Source organism: Dreissena polymorpha, chromosome 7 (assembly GCF_020536995.1).
Source record: "Dreissena polymorpha isolate Duluth1 chromosome 7, UMN_Dpol_1.0, whole genome shotgun sequence".
Classification (NCBI taxonomy): Eukaryota; Metazoa; Mollusca; class Bivalvia; order Myida; family Dreissenidae; genus Dreissena; species Dreissena polymorpha.
In genome coordinates this window covers 93,004,617-93,020,417 of record NC_068361.1, presented here as the reverse complement: position 1 = coordinate 93,020,417, position 15,801 = coordinate 93,004,617, and the positions used below count along the sequence as shown (strand labels likewise).

Below are 15,801 nucleotides of genomic sequence, written 5' to 3'. Positions count from 1 at the left end.
AGTGTCCTGAACACTTTATTTCTATGCTCCACATGCAATTCATTAAATGTCAGTAAGTAAACACACTTTATTGCACCTCCCGAGAATCTATTTAAAACTTCAAGGACAAAAAATAAAATTGAAATGTGACCTATGAAAATTGCAAACCCTTTGCCCAATATTCCCATTAAATCTTCGAACTGTTGTTGAGAGAAATACACATCTTTTATTGATTCGATTAAATGTACAACAAAAGTGAATAAACATGTAAGTAAGGGTTGATCGTCTACACGTACATGTACCAAAATCAATCCTTCAACTAGAAGCCTCGTAGGTGTTTTAGTCATTGCAGTAATATTGCCAAAAAAGTTGCGAACTTGTGCTGACACTTGTCTTCCTGTTTTCAAGTATGTTGCCAACGTTTCGCAGTTATTCCAGACGATATCATAACCTTTTTTTCCCACCATTTGTTGGGCACGTTCGATAGTTTCGTCTTCTGGAAGAGTGTGTGATTGATAATTTATTTGATAAAGTTTTCCGGAAAGTATTGAAGTGTCCCGATCCTCAGCGACAACATATAGATTTTTACTTTCTTATAATGAACAATATCGGCTTTTAAATTAGTAAAATCCAAATCCACGATGATAGCATGATGCCAATAGAAATAACGAAACCAAGCTATATGGTCGCCTCTTCTTAATTGTGAAAAATTGTGCATTTGTATTCTCTGGCGAGTTGTCTGAATATGATCATCATTTTGATTATACATTCTTAAAGCGAATAACACATTGTATTGCGATTGTTACATCCGTTTCACAAATATTCTATATTCACAACAAATAAAGCCTGTTCTTCTCTTCACCATACTATACCATTCTGGAAAGTTTAATATCCTTCATTTATATACTTATTTAGATTGTTAAAAAAACATATAGTATAGTTCAAGGAGCACATTCAACATCTCGATAGTTGAATATTCATTTCTCAACTAGTTTACACCTGACTAGTCCACTGTTTTGGGAACCCACTCAAATACTACACAAAAATTAGAATCAAAATAGGCTGGTTTCACGTACGCGATGCATGTAGTCATTTATATTCGTATTATAGGTTAACTATTGTGCATAAGACGGTACACGTGCCTATATTATTTATATTAAATTTATTTTACCAACAATCTACTCGTATTTTCAACTTATAGCTTTTATATTGTTTATTCATTATACAAAATTGAAAACATAAATTTTATGTATTGTCTAACAACTGTTCTTTCAGCGTCGTGGTTGTGTACGTCGCCACCTGACCGGATACTTGTGACGTCAACATTCTAAAGAAGCAATTTTTCCACATCCGGAAAGATAATGTTATCTGTCTATTATTTAATGACATTAAAAGGATATTGTACGTAATTAAACTGTTTGTACACCGTGGTCAGTCACAGCTCAAACGGGGATTGGAACATATCGAACATAAGGTCTGACTTGTTATTTTTGCAGTACAAGTGCCATGAGTTTTTATCGAGTACATTGGGGATATTTTATTTTGTCATCACTAGACAGACGGACGGACGGACGGACGGACAGACGGACAAGGCTTTTACTCAGGCTGGCTGGCTTGCTGGCCTGCTCTGGCTGGCTCTGGTTGGGCCTTTCTGGCTCTGACGGACGTTGCTGGCTCTGACGGGCGTTGCTGGCTCTTGCTGGCTATTGCTTGCTCTGGCTGGCTCTGGCTTCCATTGGCTGGCTCTGGCTGGCATTGGCTGGCTCTGACTGACTCTAGCTGGCTCTAGCTGGCTCTGGCTGGCTCTAGTTTGTTGTGGTTGGTTCTGGTTGGCTCTGGCTTCCCTGGCTGGCGCTGGGTGGCTCTTGTTGGTTCTGTTTGGTTTTGGTTGGTTCTGGCTGGCTCTTATTGGCTCTGATTGGCTCTGGCATATTGCTCAAATAAATTACGCGGTGTATATTATTTTTTCACATGCCATACCCTGTTTCCCATGTAATAACCATTACATAATATTTTTATCTTACACATGTGTAATATACTTTTTAAGCGTTTTCATTGGCTTAGTTTTCGTTTATTGACCAATCGCATTTTGTTATTTTGCTGAAATGACGTCGCAACGTCAAATGACGTCACGAAATGTAAACAACATTCAGGATTTATCATTATGTTTGCGTGAATATTTCTTTAATTTGCTCATTTAAAAGCATGGGATAAAAAAGATCTGACACTCGTTGCCATATCAAACTTTATTTTATTCAACTCGTCCAGGAAAATCGTTAGTAAGCTCGCTAAAGGCTCGCTTACTAACAAAATTCCTGAACTCGTTTAATAAAATAGGGTATGATATGACAACTCATGCCAGATATTATATGTACAGTATGCAGTTAAGACTAATAACGCTTAAATCGATCGATATGAATAAAAGATTGCACATTGGAAATAGTTCCAGATAAAGTCATAAATAACATCATTTAAGCACAAATTTAATCAATTGACAGTATTTATAGTCGGGTAAATACAGATGTGGCGAAATCTCAAAAAACTATACTTGTCCACGGACAACAATTTAGGAAATTTAACTTGTCCGTTGCTGAACTACAATTGTCCGTTAAACTTAATGTTTATATAAATTATAAACGCATTTATTGTTATACCTACACATGTACCATTCTAATCAGATAAAATAGTGGCCAGTTTCTTAGAAAACTGATGATTACAACGGTGTAATCCTCGTGGAAATTGTGCATTTCATGCGTAATATTGTCAAAACATTTTTCATCACGTTAAGCGTTTTAACAAAGACTCGTTGAATTAATTACACACAACTGTAAACGTTTTGTTTTATTCTCAAATGAGCATAAGTAAATGTGTAATCCGACAAACACTTCTGAATTTTAATGACAGCCATTTTCATATGCAACGTAACTATCCGGCAATGCTCGAATTTGTATGAAATAACATGAGAAAAAATGATGCTAGAATTTAGCCAACATTTGGTATGGGAAGGTATAAAACCCGGAAATGTCCGGAAAACCCGGAATTATTTTAGGTAAAACCCGAAAAAGGTAAAAATTGTTATAAATGCATTATTATTCGTCCGATATGAATTATAATGGTACCGTTGGAAAGAAGAGCCTCCAAAGCTTTTAACGATGTAAACGTATTGTATGGCAGGGTCGGGGTCGGTCTTTAAATTGCGGTCAAAGTCCGTCTATTTTTAGTTTTTTTTTTCGCACACAAAAATGCCTAATGGAAAACCCGGAAAAGGTAAAAGTGGTTTAGAGGAAACAGTTTTATTAATTCGATATTAATTATAATGGTACCTTTGTAAAGAGGATCCTGATAAGTGCCTACGAATTATTTTGATTTTTATCTTATATTGAGGGTAAATAGTATATATGATGGCTTTTGTTGTCGTGAGAGCTATTAGGAAAAGACAGCGGGTGGTTTGACTATTTTCCCTCATGATCTTATTTCTGGAGTTAACTTATTATTTTATTAAAAACATGCGACGTTGTTTTTGTGTCATTTCATTGTGCCTTAGAAAGTTACAGTTATGTTGCTCTGGTGAACATACAACCATTGAGTAGTTGAATAGTTTAATCAAATTAAGTGTATTCTCTTTTATTGTAGTTTGATTGAAATTGTCATGCAATTAGGTTAATTAGTGTTTTGCTTTTGAAGTTTTTTTTTTCTTTTGGCAAAGTGTAATGTTTCGGCGACCTTAAACCGGGTCTAAACCTCAGGCTATGCGTTGCTTTGCATTGGCCATGTTAATGCGGTGACCTCAGTGTGTGTCGTGTTTTTTGTCTTGTGTCTAATTAAATTGCAATTGGCCACATGCCTTAAATGACCGGCCTTGTTTTGACGATACAATAATTTCCTGCAGATGCAACTTGATATTAACGTTATGTATAATTGATATTGGACTCGAATCTGTTAGTTCATCCATAACACACAATTATTAAACAGCGTACATTCATCAGCATAATTCGCTAAACGTAATATGAAGCGATGTATCTTATTACAATTTTCAAAACCCTATTGTGTGTGTTTCCAAAATAATCGTACATTATGATAGTATGACGATATTTTGTACAATCCTGACAGACGCGTGAACTCATTATATTTGCGTATTGCCCTCTTTTCGTTATTATTGATGAAAACACTGAGCTTCATATCACGTTCGGTTATCTCTAGCGCCACCTCTGTTTGGAGTTGTATTATTTATTGAGTCAACTATACTTCCAAGATGGTACTTGTAACCGATAGTAAAAATGAAGATAAGTAAGTTTATATGTCTTCGACGATATCACAAGTCCCTTAAATGTAACATGTAGAAAACAGCAATTAAGATTAAAGAAACCTCAGCTAATGTAATTTACGTCATGCACAACACGTGTAAAACATTGCCCAATTACCGGGGTCTTTGTGCCGATGTCGTTTGAACCGATAACGAACACAACGACCTGTAATGATGGTTTAATGTACAATGAACAGGATTTGATGTGAATAAAATATAATATATCCCTTTCCGTATATACAAGAGAAATTGAGAAAAATAAGTTTCAGTCTCGTGAAAATGTGACATTTTAATGATTTTATTTCGTGCGGACAAAGCGTATGAAGATCCTTATCGCGCATGCATACCACCGCTTTAGTTTTACATGAAATTGGTGGGGTTATCACAGGGGAGGGGCGGAGGCGGGCACAAATCTTGACCAAAGCGTGACCAAACGATCGTTATTTGGGCATTCATAACGTTGAATATAAGTGACACGAGTGTGGTGCTTTATGAAAATTTCGGTTTGGGGACTCAAAAAATGTATTTGAAAATCTTAACAAGTATTATCAAAGTACGGAATCCGGCTAGAGCCATAAATAATCTCGTCCTCCTTTCATTACGGGCGATAGAACAAGTAATATCAAGAAACATGATGGTTATAATGACGTTTCTATGGTGTTTATTTTTTTCAATATCAAATATGTGTCACTATGAGTTGTGTATTGGCTGCAGCGAATCTACCGTGTATCTCATTTCTGGATAAGATCTTATCAGCAGCTAGGCCAGTGTTGACCAATTCTCAATGAATTAACTAATAAGGATCTTGTGTATTCATTTTTGATACAGTGTATTCATGGCTCAAATCTCATTATTGCTGGTATGACACACCGTACTTTGTACGACTAAACAATTTATATGAAAATAAATCCAGAAACAGAAACTTAAGTGAAATGGCGAGTTGATACGGATTAAACTGTATATAGTTCAATATAAGTATTTACAAATATACACAATCGATCTTTAAAAAAATAACATGTTTTTTTTTATTCCGTAGTATTGTTCTGATATTCTAGATGTGTTTAGAACATGATCATATTTGCAAAACATTTACAGGGATATTTTTATGAGATATAGAATAACATTATCACTTACAAGCGGGTTTAAAAATTGCCTCGATCAAAATTACATTCTCAACCTTATTCAACATATAAATTATTGTGTTCTTTATTAATTAGGAAACATACATGCATTCCTAAATGAAAACTTTATTTTTAATATACATTCTGTTTTTGACGGTAATAGCCGTTTTACTGCGACAGTGAATTGTTAGCATGAATTAGCTTTACACATAAGTATATAGCCTCTGTATGGGGGAATTAGTTAGAGTCCGACAGATTCCTGTACAATTGAGGTTAATAGAGGCAAATATTACAAGGGCCAGAACTTCCTAAATAATAGGCAATATATAACTTCCGGCATTAACGTACAACTGCATGTCGCCCTGAAGAATGTCCATGAGTATAAATGAAAATCCATTGAAATAATAAGAGGATATGCGTTCACAAGAAATTATTCTTATACTAAGTATATTGCAAAAATAATCCAAGGGTCATTATTTCAGTTTAACGGTAAGCGATATTAAAATTTCCGAATAAAAGACGGGAGAGCTTATGTCCGACCCTATGATATTGACGGGAGGGTTTTTATCCGGATGCTACGGTGGCATAAAGGGGACATAGGAAATATTTTATTTAACAGTCTCTATGACGTGCGCACGTCATAGCTATGACGTGCGCACGTCATAGAGTGGCATAAAGGAAATATTTTTTAACAGTCTCTTTGATGTGCGCACGTCGTAGCTATGACGTGCGCACGTAATAGCTATGACGTGCGCACGCGATAGATATGACGTGCGCACGCGATAGCTATGACGTGCGCACGCGATAGCTATGACGTGCGCACGTCATAGCTGACCAATGATAATACGCATCAGATCAGCCATTGATTATCAAAAAATGGAAATACTATGGGATTTGTTTGAAAAGGGTTTGAAAAACTGGGAAATTCAGCATGTATTGAGAATGGACTATGGTGTTCAAATAAGTATTCGCCATTTGAAAAGAAAATTAATTGAATTAGGACTAAAAAGAAGACAGTATTCAAACATGGCTAGCGTAACTCATTTTATACAAAACGAACTTCTTCAATCCGGTCAACTGCATGGATATCGTATGATGGCCGCCAGATGTAAAGAAAGTGGTTTGAATGTACGAATGGAAGATGTGCGTATCATTTTATTACACTTGGACCCAGTAGGCGTGTCTCTGAGGAGATCAAGAAGTATCCGCAGGCGTGCATATTATGCTGCTGGTCCAAACTTCATTTGGCACTTTGATGGCTACGATAAACTAAAGCCGTTTGGACTCTGTATAAGCGGGTGCATATGTGGCTTCTCCAGACGTTTGATTCGGCTGAATGTGTATCATACAAATAATAACCCCAGGGTTATCGGAGGGTACTATCTCGAGGCTGTAAAAATACATGATGGATGTCCTCGTTTTGTTCGTGGAGATTACGGGACAGAGAATGAACACGTCCGAAATTTTCAAACATTTTTCAGACGCGATTCTCCTGATCACGATAGAGCTTATATAGATGGAGCCAGTACAGCAAATCAAAGAATCGAAAATTGGTGGGGTTACCTGAGACGACACCATATGCAATACTGGATCGAACAGTTAAGAGACCTACAGGATATTGACAGTTTCAGCGGAGACTTTCTGGACAGAAGCTTAGTCCAGTTTTGTTTCCTTGCATTAATTCAGGTAAAAATCCAATATTACACATACTCCTTAGGAAAAAGAAAGTTGTCAGGTTCCAGTGAATTGACATACCCTATCTTTTACCACCCAACCCCATACATTATTCTGGAGTGCAGACACACATTTTGATGCCCCCCCCAAAAAAAAAATCAAATACAAATAAAAAATAAATAAATAAAATAAAAATAAAATAATAATAAAATAAAATAAATAAATAAAAATAAGCCGATGAACCGACACATTCTCTTTTTTTGAAGGGGGAGGGGGATTGGGGCGGGGACTTGTCATCGGAACCAGACGACTTTTTAGTACAACGATCATCACGTTCAATTGCTAAAATAATACACGCGACATTCAACGAGACCCGCATTGCACTTTTTTACTAATCGTCAAATTTAACGTCTTTTTTATTTCCAATATTTGATATTTAATTCCCTTCCATTTAAATGCTCCCAACTATATTCGTTCATGAGACTACATAAATTTATTTAAGTTATCTAATATAAATCCATGCATTTTCTTGAGAGGCCTTAATATTTCATTTCAAAAATGTATATAGAAATATTGTAATTGTTTATATAACGTGGAAAACGATTTGTTAAAAAATGTCCTACTAGATGTGTACCAAAAAGAAAGTGCCCGCATGTCGAACAAGTTTAAAGATGTTAGTTTGTGCTTTGATTTATTTAAACTAAGGCTATACAATTTACAAAAAGTACTGCCCACAGTACAAGTTTTAGTTGGATCAGTCAGCAGTTAGATTTGTCCGTCTTTCTGTCTGTCCGTATGTGGATCCGTCCAGTCCTTTCTTATGTTATAATTCCCCTTCTTCGTAACACCGCCGATATTAAATTTAGCAAACATTTCTTGGAGTAAATATTATCATGCCTTCTATAACATTAAACAAATTTCATTTTCACAATGCAATCATAATGTTGATCCATACATTAAAATATATTTTATTTAAAAACAACAAGAACAAGATACATAGTTTCGGCATACAGTATGGTTAACGATAAGGACTATTTTTGGTTGAGACGTTGAACATTGTCTTCACAGCACAATTTATATTGATCATGGATTTGGCTATTCTTACACGGAACCAGGATTCGAAGCAGCACTGCAATTCACCACAATATAGCTATGCAAAATATGTACTCCCTTCTGATATTTCTTTAATATAATCTATATATTTTACGTTACAGGACGAACTTGACCGGGCCTTTCAAATGGGGAACAATCACCACATTAGACGTTCGTCTAATAGTAACGTGCCATTTGGTCGACCAGAACAAATGTACCGCTTTCCGTCATTGTGGAGTGCTGAGAATCACATTGTAGCGGTTACGGAGATTGATATGGCAGCATGTTGCAGAGAATCAGAATTCAGATCAGTAATTCCTTGCGATGAAGATGTATATAAAGTGTGCGTGGCTCTCATGAAAGAACACAATCTTTCACCCGCAAAAACCTGCGTTGAGGCTACAGATTTATATTTGTTTATGAGACGAGAAATAGTGTCGATGTTATGAGTGCCACACGCACTTTATAATTATACATCTTCATCGCAAGGGACACCGTTGTTACATCATTTCCTCTGAAAATGATTGGTTGACTTCAAACAAACTAGGCAAACGCGTGCGACAAGTGCCTTAGTTGACTCTGGCTGAAAATCAGGTCCGGTGCGTCTAGTTCAATATCAAAATGATTCATAGATAATTATGCAAATATTGGCCTCATACAAACGTCTGTGTACATACGTGTCCTCGTCCTATCACATCAACTTGAGGGTACTATGTAAAAGGTCGTGGCAAGTAGAAGTTCTTGTAGAAAACATTTTCTTTTCCCATTAAACATAAGTGCTTCTACCAATAACCTCAAATTTTGACATGCTCATGCACTTTGAGGTCACCATGTCAAAGGTCAACATTAACCATTGTCATAAAATGAGTGCTTCCTCCAAACCGCCTCAAAATTTCACATGTATATGTACATTGGTTCTGTATTCACATTGTCATAAAATGAAAGTATTTGAGTAGTGTATTACGTATTTTGAAAACGTTTCTTGTTCATTTATGTACCATCTGTGTTGTATTTCAAATAAAATAAAATATGTGAAAGTAATCATGTTGCCACATAAAGAAGTTTATCCACCAGACATTCATTTTTTTCGATACATCGACTATACACGTCCTAAGCAAAATAGGGCAATTCTGATAATTTCGGATTCTATATTGTTATCACATTTCATTTAGTGAATTCTTGCACGATATACTTTACATTTTACCAAAGCAATTTTCAATGTGAGTTTGGTTGGTGGTCACCATACCGGACAAGTGGGATTTCCTCCGGGCACTCCGGCTCCCCCCACCCCGATACAAAACCACATCAAAAATTGAAAATATTTCAGTAACCACTAAATAGCAAGACACTGCACCTATAATTCAAAAACTCATCCCAACTTTCTTGCGTCTATTGAACAAAGTAAGTAGGAGTGCTTGGACACACTCCGGGTCCTCACATAATGCTGCCTCAGGCGCGGGAGGACTTCATAAACTTCGAAATACACACATAATTAGGAGTTTGCTAAGAGCTTCGCCGATCTTGGTTCCTATTATTTACAAGATTACAAAGGAGTCATGCAAGTGACTACTCTAACCAAGATTCAGTGGCTTCAGATGAGACACTTCGGGATCTAACAAACTCTTGTTTTCGAAGAAAAATGTTATATTAAAATGAACAGATCATTGGCAACACTGAATTCCAGCAATGGACATTTGCATTTTTAAAGATTTTTATTTTTTATAACAATAAATCACAGACTGAATCACATACTTAAACATGAACTAAATAACTAATTTTATCCAATTAGATTTAAGTACAAACATAAACCAACTTAACATTAATTCTGAAACAATTATAGGGTCAGAGCGCAGTCATGTACTTGACACACTACGATAGGTGTTTGTCAGAGAACTTCTTTGTTGACTGAAAACAGCAATAATTAAAACGTACATATGCAAAGCCAAAAGGGACTTGGCCATCAGGAAGATTAGGAACAACAAAATTCGTAACTTAAAAAATCGGTGTCTTCGAAAAAACTAGAGATTTATTTTTCTTCATTTTGTAAGGGGAATAACTGAATCATTTGTTAGTCAAGAATTAAAACTTAAATCAATTAATTTTTAATGACGGTGACAAACTATTCCTAATTTGATTTTAATATCTTTAAGAGTGCTTAAGTTATTGACTTTGATAAAAAACACAAACTATACAAAACAAGAACAAATTGTCACAATATAAACAAAATTAATGTAAAAGCTTTTACAAGACCATAAACTGGCTGTGATAATATCTCATGTTTTGTTCCTTAAACAGAAAAAAATGTTGTTTTTTAATGATTTTCTGTATGCACTCACATTAAAGCAAGCCTTTATTGTCATCTAGTAAATAACCAATAATTTATCAATTTAACATGCATGCCCCCAACACACAAGTTTGGACAAATCCACCAAAATGGTCTCACTTTAGTGAGAATCTTAAAACATACATACATACATGTGCATGTGTGCATAAAAAATGTAAATAATAATAAAACAAGAAATATGTCTACACGACACGGATCTTTGTCACTGCATTAAAGCATAACCTGAATGTTTAAAACGCACTAAGTGACCCCGTGACCTAGTTTTTGACCCGGCATGACCCATGTTTCAACTTGGCCTAGAGATCATCTAGAGACAACTTCTGACCATGTTTGGTGAAGATCGGATACAAAGTACTTAAATTATTGAGCAGAAACAATGCTGAATGTTTCAAACGCATTAAGTGACACCGTGACCTAGTTTTTTACCCGGCATGACCCATGTTTCAACTTGGTCTAGAGATCATCTAGAGACAACTTCTGACCACGTTTGGTGAAGATCGGACGAAAACTACTTGAATTATTGAGCAGAAACCATGCTGAATGTTTCAAACGCACTTAGTGACACCGTGACCTAGTTTTTGACCCGGCATGACCCATGTTTCAACTTTGCCTAGAGATCATCTAGAGACCACGTTTGGTGAAGATCGGACGAAAACTAATTGAATTATTGAGCAGAAACCATGCTGAATGTTTCAAACGCACTAAGTGACCCAGTGACCTAGTTTTTGACCCGGCATGACCCATGTTTCAACTTGGTCCAGAGATCATCTAGAGACAACTTCTGACCACGTTTGGTGACGATCGGATGAAAACTACTTGAAATATTGAGCAGAAACCATGCTGAATGTTTCAAACGCACTAAGTGACACCTTGACCTAGTTTTTGACCCAGCATGATCCATCTATAAACTTGGCCTAGAGATCATCTTCTGACCACGTTTGGTGAAGGTCGAATGAAAACTACTTGACTTATTAAGCGGAAACCTTGCTGAATGTTTAAAACGCACTACGTGACCCTGTGACCTAGTTTTTGATCCGGCATGACCCTTCTTCGAACTAGGCCTAGACATCATCTAGATACAACTTCTGACCTATTGGTGAAGATCAGATGAAAACTACTTGATTTATTGAGTGGAAACTACTCCGGACGGACTTACGAACGGTGCGATTTTAATATGCCTCCAGACCATAGGTTCTGGGGGCATAAAAAGAATCCGAGTATGTTTTTTGTACTTTAACCTTTTTTTATAGCAATTTTCATATTAAAAAAAAATCCCATCGACTCATTAACACTCTTCAATAGAAGGGTAGATAAGTTCTCGGGTGTCTGTCCTCTAGGCAGCCACAAGTCCAGAGAACATGTCGATGCATATGGAAGACGGGTCACTCCGTCTTCTTGCATATAGAAATGTATCTCAATCGGCTTTTGAAAGCCACAGGGGGGAATGCTGGCCGCTCCGGAAATGAACGACAGCAATTCTGCCATGGTTGTGGGAACAATTCCATCTGAATTATAAATTGTTATGTGTTAAATATTAATCAAGGCATGCAACATGCATTGTAACATTATATAACTAGTTCTAAACAGCCGTATGTTTTTACATTGTTCACATTCACTGTCTCTCACCGCCAGATAATCCTGTATTACGCTTGTTAATGAAGGCAAACATTTGTATTTGTATACTTTTTCTGTCTTAAAACGGCACCAAAACATAAACCATCACATCAGAAGATATAATCAGATTTACTTTTAATTAAGCTCGGGCATCCCTTTTATGCACTTAAAATAACTATGCTTTTGAAAGATTTTCAAGAAAAGTGTCATTAATGTGAATATATCAGTGTCTTTTTTAACTTAACATTATTTTAAATTATCCAGACCTTTCAAACCAACGTGAAATTCATTTTTCAAATCTGTTTTTAATTTCATTTGGAAACATATTTACTTTGTAAAATATTAATGAAACTAAATGTCATAACATGAAATATTTCTACTGACTTGTTTCACAACATATCTTAAGATTAAAAAAAACACGTCAATGTTGCAATTGCACAATCTTATCTATAGCATTGGCAGTTTGACAAGAATTATAAAGCATTTTTGTTCAGCAACAATACTTGATCCAAAGTAAATGCAAAATTCTAGCTGTGATACTACACATTGAGAACCCTGTAAATTTTGGCGACTCAGTGCCAAATACTTTTGAAGCTATGAAGAGATAACATTTACTGAAGGACGGACAGGCAAACAAAGGAGAATCTATTACACCTCAATAAACTGGAGGCACAAATGAAAATTATGTCAAAATAGATGTTGTAAAGGGTTAAGTTTATTATTAAATGTGTTTCAACTGATTCTGAAAACGATAGTTCCATGGCACTTGTTTTGCATGTAGATATGAAAGAATGTTTAATCAAACTGCGCGCCTGTGTATCAGTAAATGCTATTGATAATTGACTTTACCACCAATAAAAAAGATAACCTTCAATGTCCTGCAAAAAGAGCTCCCATGCGTAGACAGTTTCATCTTCAGACGTCCTGGCATTAGATCCGAGTTCACTGAAATCATACCGAATGATTCTGTCCATCTCCTGTTTCATTAGAGGTTTAGGAAGATTGCAAAACAGCGGTTGGAATACACTTACATGTTTTGTTACCATCCCCCACATGCTGCATACGTCATCCATGCCATTCTTAAATTGGGCAATCTCGGATGATGTTCTGTAATTGAAACAAACAGTTTTTGCTATTAATTTGTTTGAACAAGTTTTATGTATTTTGATACAATGCAATGCTGCTGCAGCTTCTGGAGTTTCACTTCTTTATATAAATCAACGTTAGAAATAAATATGTTGTTTGATTTGTAACAGTTATCACATAGATTATTGGACAAGTTTGTTATATATATTGCACATGGGATTTTACCTTGTAATCTAGGCTTTTGATATTTTTGATCGCTTGGGTTTTAATAATCCTTCATTTTTCTTATTTAAAGGTTGTTTTTTTATCATATGTATATTTTTGATATTGTTTTTTTCTTAAAATCTATGGCATGTGTGCATAAAAGCCATTTAATTAAGCGGAATGTTGTGAAGCCTTGATTGAGTTTTTCGCTTACAGATTTGGTCCGAGTTTAGAAAATTTGAAAAAAGTCAACATTTGCAAGTGTTCATAGAAAATGAATAGTTAGTGTTTTTGGTGAAACAATTCCCTATAGTTATTATTTTAAAGGAATAGACATGACAAGCACCTAAAATCATCTATACCAAGACAAACCTGGTAAAGTGTGTACATAAAATCACTTTAATCACAGCAGAATTTGAGTTTATTCCTATATATAAACTTACAGTTTCATTTCCAGTACAGTGCATTTTGCTTTTAAAATGTTTCTAATCATATTTGTAGATTTTGCAGAAATTTTATATTTTATCCCCTTTTGTAAACACGTTTTTCTTTAATATGAGAAGCTAGAGTTGATATGTAAAAAACTGGCAGAAGCTAGTTACCTATAAAAGACGTGGTACTTTATAACCATCTCCTTCATGGACTCCTTGTCCGCCACGGCCATTCTATAAGGGTTGATCCCTCTGTCAGCCAGCCAGTCCCCGAACTTTGCCAAGAACTGATCCCTTTTCTGAACGTCGGTGATTTTCTCCAACTGAAAAATACAATATATTGTAAAAATAGTACATCTTTGTTAGCCTTCCTCCCTAAAATTTATAAAACTTAAATTCGTTGGCAAGACTTCTTTTTTGTTGGTTATAAAATTTGATGTTCAACAATTTGGGCCTAATTTAATGTTCCCAATTCCAAATGTGGACTCAACATGCTCCCAATTGATTGCGCCATATATGGGTGACAACTTGCTGATAATTGACTACATTTCCAATCCATATTCCTTACTGCAAAAACTAAAGTATAAATATAACCATAAGCGTAGTTTTCTTGCATATCCAGATAAAATACATTTCCACAGATGACCTCTCGCTTATGTTACAACATTACAACAATTATTTTTAATCATTCATTGTTCTCTTGTTATTAAACTGAAAACATGAATGTCAATTAATGTATGTTGAAAAAGTGCTTTTACTGTGTTGGTTGATGCTCAAGAGTAAATCGCTTGATTTGAGCTTGCTAGCTGTTGTAAATACAACTTACATCTTGGCCATTGTTGATCTTCAGTTTACCTGCTCTCTTTGTCAGCGTACAGACACCAGTATTATTCTTGGATATTAAATATCTACAGGTTAAAGTAACATTACTAATCAAAATCAATGACAATTTCGTACAATATTTCGTAAAATAAACTTCCAACAATTCCACCAATTAAAAAACAGTGTTCCTTATGGCAATTGCCGAAATTTCAACGCCAGATGTGGTCTGATCAAATAGATGTTGGCTAAGATACAAAATGCTCGTTGGTTTTCCATTTTAATTTCCCGCAACAATATCTACTCATACGACACATGAACACTAACATGGTGTTCGTGTGTCGTAAAAATATATATATTCGCGGGAAATTCAAATGGAATTAATTGTGGTCCGAAATAAATAAAAACGAGCATTTTGTATCTACAAAAATCTATGTAATCATACCACATCTAGCGTTGAAATTGTGGCTATAGCTATATGGAACACTGATTGTTTAGGTGTTAACTTTATTTTACGAAATACTTAACGAAATTTTCGTTGATTTTGAGCGTAATAGAGACTTTAAAATAAATTCAACACAGTGCCTGTAAACACGATGGCTGTTTTAATTTATTTACTTAATTTAATATAATTACCATTTCAAGACATTCCTTAATATCGGGGTCCGTGATTTCATCAGGAGCAGTTGTCTCCCCTTCACGACCCGTCATCATTGCAAAAAGCTGCTTATTCAAGCAGTGAAAACCTGGTCCGTCCTGAGCGAGTGACATAGCCAACAGCCTTCCCACAATCATGTATTGCCCCTTTTCCACAAGTTGAAGATCATGTCTGAAAACCTTTGCTCCATCTGGTCCTTCAAAAAATTTCGAACCTCCCAGCTCTGCTATTGCCAATCTGCAAATATGTATACCTTGATTGTTCCTGTTCTAGAACTACACTGGTTCTGTTCAAGTAATAATTGGAATTGAATAGGCTTTGTGCCTGTAGTGTACTAAAACTGAACTGGTTTTGTATTGAGTTATACAAGTTTAGTACACGTTCTGTAATAGTTATGTACTGTTAATGCACAATTACTGATTGAATGTTCTAGTTTTACTACAGTATTTTATTTAAGTTTGTGTTAAATAATACAT

At 35.5% G+C, this 15,801-nt stretch overlaps 1 protein-coding gene across 3 annotated transcripts; it reads right to left on the bottom strand.

Annotated features, from left to right (window-relative positions):
- Positions 1 to 9,868: 9,868 nt before the first annotated feature.
- LOC127838120 (G2/M phase-specific E3 ubiquitin-protein ligase-like) lies at positions 9,869 to 15,566 on the bottom strand. Of its 3 annotated transcripts, XR_008029679.1 has the most exons (6): positions 15,304 to 15,566; positions 14,020 to 14,171; positions 12,996 to 13,234; positions 11,232 to 12,018; positions 10,928 to 11,084; positions 9,869 to 10,770 (listed from the first exon to the last, which is right to left on the bottom strand). XR_008029679.1 is itself a non-coding variant. In XM_052365693.1 (4 exons), the coding sequence occupies exons 1-4, from the start codon at positions 15,460 to 15,462 to the stop codon at positions 11,747 to 11,749; spliced, it is 822 nt and encodes a 273-aa protein (XP_052221653.1). In that variant the 5' UTR covers positions 15,463 to 15,566; the 3' UTR covers positions 11,149 to 11,746. The 3 variants fall into 3 exon arrangements, 1 of the variants encoding a protein (XP_052221653.1); XR_008029678.1 differs by having other exon boundaries at positions 9,869 to 11,084; XM_052365693.1 differs by lacking the exons at positions 9,869 to 10,770; positions 10,928 to 11,084 and having other exon boundaries at positions 11,149 to 12,018.
- Between the last annotated feature and the right edge of the window lie 235 nt (positions 15,567 to 15,801).

Coding starts and splice junctions, on each gene's coding strand:
- LOC127838120 (XM_052365693.1), bottom strand. CDS start 15,462: ATGATTGTGGGAAGGCTGTTGGCTATGTCACTCGCTCAGGACGGACCA. Junction 14,172..15,303: donor TTAAGGAATGTCTTGAAATG/GTAATTATATTA, acceptor TGTATTTTTCAG/TTGGAGAAAATCACCGACGT. Junction 13,235..14,019: donor AAGTACCACGTCTTTTATAG/GTAACTAGCTTC, acceptor TTTCAATTACAG/AACATCATCCGAGATTGCCC.